A 9,920-nucleotide genomic window follows, 5' to 3' on the forward strand; every position below is an offset into this window, starting at 1 on the left:
AGTTCGAGACCAGCCTGGTCTACAGAGTGAGTTCCAGGACAGCCAGGGCTACACAGAGAAACCCTGTCTCGAAAAACCAAAAAAAAAAAAAAAAAAAAAAAGCTTCTCCTATACTAAATGTATATGGACATTCCATGCTGGTCATAATCTCCAAACAACACTACTGGTGCTGCAATCCTTCCACAGCATCGAGACTGTAGAAGGAAGCTCAATGTACCGGAGACGCCTTACAGTACTGGAGGACGTGCAGGCTCCACACACCTGTGCTGTGCCATTCCATACAATGATGTGAACAGCTGCAGGTTTTCAATTTGAGGGTGGCTCTGTAACCACTCCCCACAGACACCACGAAATGTCTAAGAAGCCTTTTGCCCAGTCACTGCTGCAATGCAGTTTCCTCTAAGAGACACAAAGTACTAAGTGAGCAGTTGTCAAAGCTATGCCTCACTATGTCCTGTGAGCAGTCAGAGAGCTGCAGAAGGGCAGACTCAGAGGTACAAAGTCTACATCTGACTTCTTTCATGGAGGTCAGCATACATTTGAAAAGTTTCTGCAGAACCTTGTCCTTCTTGTTTAGTGGAGAGTGAGTGTATTTGTAGGCAGCCATCTTCTCTCTGACACTGCCCTGAGAGTATTCCCTCATTTTCCTGTCACTAGGTTGGAAAGTGATGGAACTGAATCATTTGAAAAAGTGGCCATGCCAGGCAGTGGTGGCACACGCCTTTAATCCCAGCACTTGGGAGGCAGAGGCAGGCAGATTTCTGAGTTCGAGGCCAGCCTGGTCTCTAGAGTGAGTTCCAGGACAGCCAGGGCTACACAGAGAAACCCTGTCTCAAAAAAAAAAAAAAAAAAAAAAAAAGTGGCCATGTGATTCCTGCTGTAAATCAGGTTCTTTTGGCAGAGCAGCCAGTGCAGAAGTGTGAGCCCACACAGCGTGGCACAGCACACTCCAGCAGCTGGCTCCCCCAGGTGAACGGCTCAGCCTTCTTGTGAGCTACAGGACTAAGGATGCAATCGGAGGCCCAGGAACTGGGAACGCAGGCTGCAGTAGGTGGTTCATGACTATGGTGCCTATTACTTAGCTGACAGGAGCTTTGGGCTATGGACCCTCTAAGGCCAGGCCAACTTACCTGGTTCTGATTTCAGCCAGAAGCCGGACAACTGCCATGACAGGTGCTGAGCCATCTCCTGTTGCAGGAAGAGAAGTGTGGATAGAGAGGCTTCCTTCCTGAGGGAGCAGCATGGACTGTACTGCCTGGACTACCTTCTCAGTAATGGACAGCTTATGAAGAGGCAGTGCCTGTGGCAGAAGGGCAAAGGCACAGGAAACAAAGGCATTATCAGTATGTGATCAAAACCACCACAGAAAATCAGAAACCAGATCAAAGCAACCAAAAATATCACATACTGTAAAATATTCCCAGCTAACATCTAGATGAAAAATTTCCTACCTGTGTTACTGTGAAATCATCACAGCTTGTATCCCAGGTGAAAGTGAAGCCCCTTACTTCTCTATAACCTTTGCCCGCCCACAGCAACAGCCAGCATCTAAGCAAGTGCTTGACAAAGCAGGCAAGCATCACCTTACCTCTGACCTTGGAACGCAAAGTCTAGACAAAGGAATAGTCAGCGTGTCTGCTGCTTGTGATGTCCTTCTGCAGTCTACAGGAGGGAATCTGACCGTGGCTATACCTTCCTGCTCATTGATAGAAGCCACAACTCCGATGCTTCCTGATATTCCTCTACCTAACACCTGGTGACAGAGATTATTAGCACCACCTGCCAAGGTCAAGTGAGACAGCTATCTAATGGGACAAGAAGGGCGGTTTTGCAGCTGTCACATCAGAGCTATAGCAATCATAGATTCTGATGTGGAGCCAAGCCAAAGACATGATCAAGATCATAAGCCCACCACGTCTCAGCAACGAGACCTGCTATCATCTCAAGCGTTTAGTATTCACAATACCCTAGGACACGAGTTTCATCGGTAACATCACGCAGAACTGCCTTAGCATTTGAGCAGTGTACAGAATGATGTCAACAGAAACTCAGGAGGTTTTGAGTTTTATTCCTCAGTTTGAAGGAACAAGGCTTGCTGCCCTTCTGGATAAACAACAGTGGAAGAGCACTGGCTAACAGTGGTGAGCGTTTGGGGGAGGGTGATAACAATGCCCGGGGAAAGCGGTGGTGGGTTACCTGGACCTCGGAGCCTATCTTGATTGTCTCTTTAAAGCCTCCAAGTGCACAGAGTGCGGCAACTGCCTGGCGTGCAATCCTCTGAAGCTTGGCGAGTTTCCTGCCACTGCTGCTCCCGTTTTCCAGGATGCTTTCTGCATACTTCCCTAGTTGTGGAATGTACATCAATGCTCGAGATAGAACCTGTGTGTACGAAGGAGGATGGTAGGGGCTGCAGAGATGACTCAGTAGTTAAAAGCAACTGCTGCGCTCACAGAGGACCTGGGTTTGGTTCCCAGCACCCACAGGGTGGTTCACCATCATCTGTAACTCTAGTGCCAGAGGGTCTAACAATCTCTTCTGACTTCCATAAGCATCAGGTATGTACATGGTACATACACATATACGTAGGCAAAACAGTCACACATAAAATAAATAAACCTTAAAGGGGGGGGGGCATTGGGGGTTAAAGCATTGGCTGCTGGCTACTGGTCCCAAGACGAATGAAATGACTAACAGTGCCCTGGGGCCCAGCTATCACAGGAACTCTGGATATAGAAGAGACAAAAACTACCAGGTGTAGGCAGTGATGTTCTACCCATGGGTACCACTGTATCAGGCAGAACTAGGAATATACAACTTTACAATATGGGAGAAGCTATGACTGTATTACCAACCAACTAAACTCCAGCAGTCATTCACCTGAGGGAACCATCCCCACCGTCTGCATTGCAGTGTTCAGCTCCGGGCATGCTTCAGGCACTGGCCTGAGGAGCAGCCAAAGAAAGGGGAAGTGGTTATTATAGAGCTGCCCTTCAAGCACCGAGACCATCGTGGAAGGGATCAGTGTAAGGCAGCACGCAGCAGTGTGATCGCACAGGGGCCTCCCTAGGCCTGCCAATAGACTGAACATGGCCAGTAAATCAAGAGTATACAGCATCCTAATGTCAGTACCAGTCTGAGGCAAACAAAAAGAAACAATGGCTGCCATGTCTCTCCGAAATATGGTCCTGACTCTGCAAAGTCAGACCCAGCAGGGCAGGGGACCCCAGGAGTGGAGGTGTGTCTAACTAATTTGGGAATGCTCTCTCCTGGATTACCCCGTCTATGCATGGCTCTAATGCCGCTTTCTTCTTGCTCCTATGGCTGAGCAGTAGCCCCATGCTAACCTTCTCTGCCGTTGTGGTCCATATTTGAGCAGCATTGGATTCTGGTGCCATTAGCAGGCTATGAAGCAAGGCGATCACTTCTGCAGCCATGCTGTTTGCCACATGCCCACTGATGAAGGGTCGCACGGGGTCAGTTCTGCAAATGTGAGCACAGAAACCTTTCAATGCTCAGTGATAGTTAAAAGTACAGAAAAAGGTTGGGCATGGTGGCACACACCTGTAATCCCAGAACTTGGGGAGGTAGAGACAGGTGGATCTTTGAGGCCAGCCTGGTCGACAGAATGAATTCCAGGACAGCCAGGGCTACACAGAGAAATCGTGTGTGTGTGTGTGTGTGTGTGTGTGTGTGTGTGTGTGTGTGTGCGCGCACACGCTCTTGAGGGTTGGGAGTGAGGGAAGGTTATAGAAAAGTGGTTTCACAGTTAATGTAGGATGGAAAGATTTCTTGTTTACACATGATGAAGGGCTTACACATGACAAACAGAACTTGTTGACTGACAAATGACAAGCAAAATGAACATCAGGAAGAAACCACTTCTTGAATTTTTTTGTGTGGTATGTGAAGAATCCTCTGGGCTATGATCTAAGTATCATTTGTCTCCCAAGTGTCCAAAGTGATTCAACTATGGTCCTAGGGTGGCATTAATGGGAGGTAGTGAGACCTACAGGAGGTTGGAAGTTCATGGATCACTGGGGGCTTGGCTTGGCAAGGGCTAGTAACAGGGGGGCTGTATAAAAGCTGAGTTGGCTCCTCCAAATCTCCTTGGCTCCTACATGGATATGTAAACACTTTGTTCATGCACAGGATCTGTCATGATATGATAGAGCAAAGAACTGGGACAATGCCAGTACCCTGAACCTCCAAACCAGACCTAAGTTAGTTAGGAAATGCTGACTAACACAGCCTGTAACAATGGATCCCAAATTTCTAAGCACAAAAACCTTGGGGATCAAAGACAGTCCCAGGCTGCAGGTGTTACTACTGTAGGTGCACAACACCATAAGCTCCTTCCAGGAACACGCTCCTTGACTCTACCCCTGAGGAAGAGACTGGGGAAGGAAGCACGATGTGCAAGCAGCTCACAGACATCAGAAGGCTCCCTTAGCTGCCATGTTCACTTGGCTGGGAGAACCTCCCTAGGCTCCCCCTCTGCCTCAGCACTGCCTCTGTAGCTCTCCCCTGGAGCAGCCCCAGGCAGTGCTTTGGGAGCAGCTTTTACAACACTGAGCAGTTCTTGCCCCTTCTCCTTATTTTCAGCAGGTTAAGGAATGATAGAGACTCAAACCCTACTAACAAACCATTCTGCAGTGTGTCTGGAAGAGCACCACCAGGGGAGCACCCCAAGGGACTCACCTGGCCAGTTCAGAGTTCCTTTCTCGGCAGATGGAGGTTTGGGCAGTTTTCTTTTTGTCCCCTGTGGACAGTCCACTCACAGTCTCTGGGCTGATGGATTCCACTGGTGGCCCAACACTGACAATGAGGCCCGACTGTGCCCACTTGGTTGCCTTCCTGAGGGCCGCTGAGGCCTCTTCTGTGATGACCTCACAGCAGCCACCCTGGGGTGGGTGAAGACACCTGCGTTGCTGACTGCACTCCTCCTAGCTCAGCCTCTCCCAGATCTCGCCCCCATCACCAAGTGACAAACACCACAGACAGCATAAAACAGACACACGTCTCAACTTCCTTAAACTCGGAATCCTGTGGATTTCATCCTTGTGAATACTAACTTTTTTGATTACAGTGTCCTATTCTACACACATGTCACAATCTGCTGAAGAGGTTTTAGACTTTGCTTCCAGATGCTTGGCATCTCATTATTGAAGTATGTTAATGTCTTTAGTGATCCTTTATTTTTAGATCCATAGATTATGTTCTGTTTGGTTTTACATAAATCTAAAGAACATGCTGTGACCTCACTATGTACCCTGGCTAGCCAGGCACTCTCAGATCACATGCATCTGGCTCCTGAGTGCTGGGATAAAAGGTACATGCCCCCACTGTGTGTTTCAACCCTGAATTTTGAGATGTGCATTCACCCACACTTGATACTAATAAGTATTACTACCTCTCATAACAATACCTGATTTAAAATACAAGTTTAAAACATTGTTCATTTTTGTTGCTTTTATTCCTCTGAGTTGTGAATATGAACATATTTTATATCTTTATGATCTTCTGTCTCTAATTCCTTTTGTCTGTTTTTTAAGAGTCTCATGTATGCCAGGTTAGTTTCAAACTTGAGATACAGTGATGGAAAACCTTAACTTCTGATCCTCTTACCTCCTTAACCTCTTGAGCACTGGGACCATGGGTACATGTCACCACTCCTGGTTTACAAAGTGCTGAGGATAAAACCCAGGGCAAGCACTCTGCCAACTGAGCCTCACCCTCATCCTTGATAATTCTTGGGTGTTATTCTCTTAGCAGCCTTTCACCCTTTCAATTTCCAGACTATTAAGACTATAAACTTTCCTTCAAAGGGCTAAGAAAAAAACCTGTAGGTTGAATCTAAGAGTTCTGTTATGAAGAATGTAGCTCACTGCATACACCAGGCAAACATCTGTAATCCCAGCTTGTGAGAAGCACAGGCAGTGAGATCAGAATTTGGAAACCATTCTTGGCTACTTAGTAAGTCTGAGCTGATATGTAACTTATCTTGTTTATACTGCTCAGACTAGTCTTAAATGGAGCTTCAACTGGGACCATGGTCGATGCTAACACATCCAACTGAATCAATTTTTTAAAAAGCAATTTCTTAAAAATAAAAACAACTCCCCCTGACTTCTTCTGGAAGTCCCAAGTATGGCAGAGCCTTCTGTCAGTCTCCCATGTGGTTACCTTGGTCATGTCTCGATCCATCTTCACAACTTTTTCCATGTTGGCTCCAGTGCCGAGTCGAAAGGGCCGTCCTTCTGAGCTACTGCAAGAATGAAGGCAGAGAAGATGAGCCACTGCAGAGGAATGTGACAAAAGGCCTGTGTCACCCAGGAGCCAAATCACATGCAGGCCCTGTTTAGTGCTAGAACTGGCTTTAGTGTGTGCATGTGTACACATGTGCACACGCACCAGAGCATGGGTGTAGACATCCGAGGACAACTTATAGGCACTCTGCTTCCACCAAGAAGTTTCTGGAGATAAAACTCAAATCACCAGGCTCAGTGGCAATGAATTTTATTGCTGAGCCATCTTGCTGGATCTAAAAGTAGCTTTTAAAATCCATAGACTCTACCTTTTTTTAAAAAAGAAAAAAAATTTTTTTTCATAATTACAGATATTTTAGGACCCAAAACAAAGTCTGTTGTTTTCTTAAATGATTTTGGTTTATTTGTTTTAATGTGCATTGGTGTTTTGCCTGCATGCATGTCTGTGTGAGGGAGTCAGATGCCCTGGAACTGGAGTTACAGACAGCTGTGAGCTGCCACGTGGGTGCTGGGAATTGAACCATGGTTCTTTGGAAGAACAGCCAGTCCGTTAACCACTGAGCCATCTCTCCAGCCCCATGAAGTCTGTTTGTAAGAATTCTGACATTAGCACTCAGGAGGCAGAGGCAGGCAGATCTCTGTGAGTTTGAGGCCAGTCTGGTCTACAGAGTGAGTTCTAGGACAACCAAGGCTGCTACACAGAGAAACCCTGTCTTGGAAGACAAAACAAAACCTACATGAAAATGAAGCACCAACAAAAGAACAGGGCAAACACAATACCCTGAAGGCAGCTATGGAGGGCCCTGGCATACAGGAGGCACTCTGAACACTACACCAGTCTGTCAGGAGGCTCAACAGCAGCATGCATGCAGGGCCTGCAGGGAAGGCCTGGCTCTCAATCCTAATAACCCAGTGTCCCCTTCTCCAGAATGAGTGTCAGTATATCAGTGCTGCGTGCCTGGTACAGCCACATGGTTTTTGGGGAGTGCTTCACCTGAACACTTACCATGACCATGCTCAGATGAGGCTACCTGCTTTCATATGCCATTGCAGGAAACAAGGGACCCACCCAACGAGGATGAGTTCACAGATCACTGTGTGAAGAGACTGGTCTGCCATCTAAATGCCCCTGGGCTATACAGCAGGCCGCCCCACCTCCTTACAAGGAGAAGGTGACAAGCTGGATTCACAGAGGGCTGGCTGCAGAGTATTAACACTGAAGCACTGACTGTCATTCTCACAGCAAGAGCCACTGTGGACAGGAGACAGGGGCTCACCGCATGCTTGAGCCCTCTGCTGGGGTTCTACAGGCCCAGGCCTGCAGTCAGGAGTGGCAGACTCTGTGTGTGCCTACTTGGGTTAAGAGAACTGAGGCAGTCGCCACAGCACAGGGTTAGCACAGTGCTTGTGACACAGGTGACCTCTGACGTCATGCAGCTATCTTAGTCATTGCAGTCACCTTAGCAATGGCTGGAGGACCTCATGGGAGGACTGGTCTTCCCGCTTGTGGATAAATATGGAGAGCTTGCCATCCACTGCTTCACTCTCTTCTCCAGGATCTTTATCTCCTTTTAAGGAATTCTTAGGACTGGTTTTTGTCAATGTGGTGTCAGGTTCAGAAGCAGTTGGAGAGAGAACCGTCTGACATCCTTAAAGCAAAAATCAAAGCCCATTCAGAAACACTGCAGAACTATTTGTGGGGCTCCCGTCCCTTTCCCGTCTCCCTCCTTTATCACAGAATACACATGAACAACTGGGGACTGGCCACAAGCAGGACTGAACTCCCAGACCATTCTGATGGACAGACACTCCTCACCTGGGACCACATAGTCTGCCAGCTTGGCTAAGAGTAGAGAGGCGATCTTGGAAGCAGGGTCACTGGGGTCCTCCTGCTCACTGTTCAGGGAGGGGACAGAGTAGCTCCAGGGCGGGAGCTCCACATTCCCACAGTCCTCTACGCTCATCAAAGGCAGAGCAGCCCGGCACAATTGAAGAATGATCAATACCAGCTTTGGGGATGGACGCTGGTCCAGCAGTAGAGAGAGGAGCTTAGAAACACAAGCTGGCTGGCTCAAGATGGCTTTCCCTATGTGGCTCCTGCAAGATGGGGAAGAAAAGAGTGCTGTGCTGAGAAGGCCACTGCAGACATCAGTAGTAAGTGTTCTCTAGGGGAAGCTGGACAAACGTCCAGCTGAGACCTCAGGAAGAAGACATGGACTTGACATTCTCTCTGTGTGCAGGCAGGGAATGACGGTCTGGAACAAATATTTAATGAGTGTTCATAAAACTGAGCAGTAACAGCTGAGAAGGATGGTTTCCTCATCCTCTCTGACCTCTGGCCACTCAAACTCGCATGTCCATAGTGTTTCAAAGAGTACAAAAACTACAACTCTAAACCAGAAGCTTTGCAATTCCATGCCTGTGTCCTTAAAACATGTGTGCAAGAGCAAAGCTATCACACAGTGCTACAACTCCCAACATGGGTGACCTGTCTCAGCCAAACCTACTGAGCCAGCAAAGGCCAAAGAACATATTGTCACGTCCATGACATGGGAATGTGGGGTAACTAAGCCCACGGAGAAGCACTCCTGCTTAAAGACACAGTGCACAAGAACAAAGTCATTACAGGTCCTGACTGGCTCTGAGTGTGTGCTGTTGAGAATGAAACCTGGCTGGGGTTCTGTGAACATGTCACAGTACTCCACCCAGCAGCCTGACTGATTCTCTACCTCACTCTGTGGTAGCTGACGTGTGGGTTTGAATCAAGTCTATAGTGGAATGCTTGCACGGCCAGCAGCGATGCTATCACATGCAAACAACAGTGCACTGTTCCTCTAGATAATCCCTACATCTTCAGACTAAAGACTGTTCCAGTGGCTTTATCCTCTACAATTCTTGAAGCACTAATGTGTTAAATAAAAGGTCTAGGAATTTAGATGTTCCAAACCCAACAGAAGCAAAAGTTATTCCAACCACTGAGGGGAAAACAGGTTGTTCTCCAGCTCTGCAGGGCCTTCCGTACCTGGAGAGGTCGTTGAGAAGACTCAGGACGTCCTGTAGGGCGTCGTTCCCAGCAGCCTGGTTGCCACAGCACTCGGTGGCTCGGGCAAGGTGGTTGGTGAGGAGACTGGACACCTGCCGGGCCAGCCCTGAGTGCACAGCCTCTGTGGAGCCCCCTTCAGAGGTGAAGAAGAGAGGAAAGGAAGGGCAATGAGTACTGAGGAAAGCACATCAGCCTGTGGGCATGCTGAGTCCTCCCTCCCCATCTCCCTGCACTGAGACATCCTATGAGTACATGTTATCTTCTTCAATGTCCCACTAACCAGTCAGTCTCACTAGACAATATCTGCACATAAACATTCAGTGCTTAAGAGAAGGCCTTCTCCTGAGAGTGAATTATAATTAATTCATATATAATAGAGAAATAGCACCAATTTCCATGTTCACCCTAGTTTCACTTCCTAAGTATCCTTTGTAAAGGCCATAACATGTCTTGAGTTGCCCATGAGTGTCTAGAACCTGAGCCTACACACGCTGTGTTCAGTTCTTCAGTCCTCTTGCTCACATCTCATCCATTCCAGGAGCTGGATGGCTAGCCCAGCCAGTCTGTTCCACAGCCTGCAGTGAGCACCGCACTGTGTTCCACAGCCTGCA

At 47.9% G+C, this 9,920-nt stretch overlaps 1 protein-coding gene across 6 annotated transcripts in view; it reads right to left on the reverse strand.

Moving 5' to 3' along the window:
- Positions 1-9,920, reverse strand: part of Hectd4 (HECT domain E3 ubiquitin protein ligase 4) — a 155,410-nt gene that overhangs the window by 46,018 nt on the left and 99,472 nt on the right. For 5 of the 6 annotated variants that reach the window (XR_003711261.1, XM_028765893.1, XM_028765892.1 and 2 more), the window contains exons 35-43: positions 9,289-9,442; positions 8,083-8,363; positions 7,726-7,915; positions 6,184-6,265; positions 4,699-4,901; positions 3,345-3,480; positions 2,197-2,379; positions 1,589-1,753; positions 1,131-1,300 (exon numbers count right to left, since the gene is read on the reverse strand). Coding sequence is in view for 5 of the 6 variants with exons in the window: in XM_028765893.1 (XP_028621726.1) it covers positions 1,131-1,300; positions 1,589-1,753; positions 2,197-2,379; positions 3,345-3,480; positions 4,699-4,901; positions 6,184-6,265; positions 7,726-7,915; positions 8,083-8,363; positions 9,289-9,442 (1,564 nt within the window). In the remaining variant the exon portion in view is untranslated. The remainder of the gene's footprint in view (positions 1-1,130; positions 1,301-1,588; positions 1,754-2,196; positions 2,380-3,344; positions 3,481-4,698; positions 4,902-6,183; positions 6,266-7,725; positions 7,916-8,082; positions 8,364-9,288; positions 9,443-9,920) is intronic. The other variant, XM_028765890.1, reaches the window with a different exon arrangement.

Source organism: Grammomys surdaster, unplaced genomic scaffold (genome assembly GCF_004785775.1).
Source record: "Grammomys surdaster isolate TR1022 unplaced genomic scaffold, NIH_TR_1.0 166, whole genome shotgun sequence".
NCBI lineage: Eukaryota > Metazoa > Chordata > Mammalia > Rodentia > Muridae > Grammomys > Grammomys surdaster.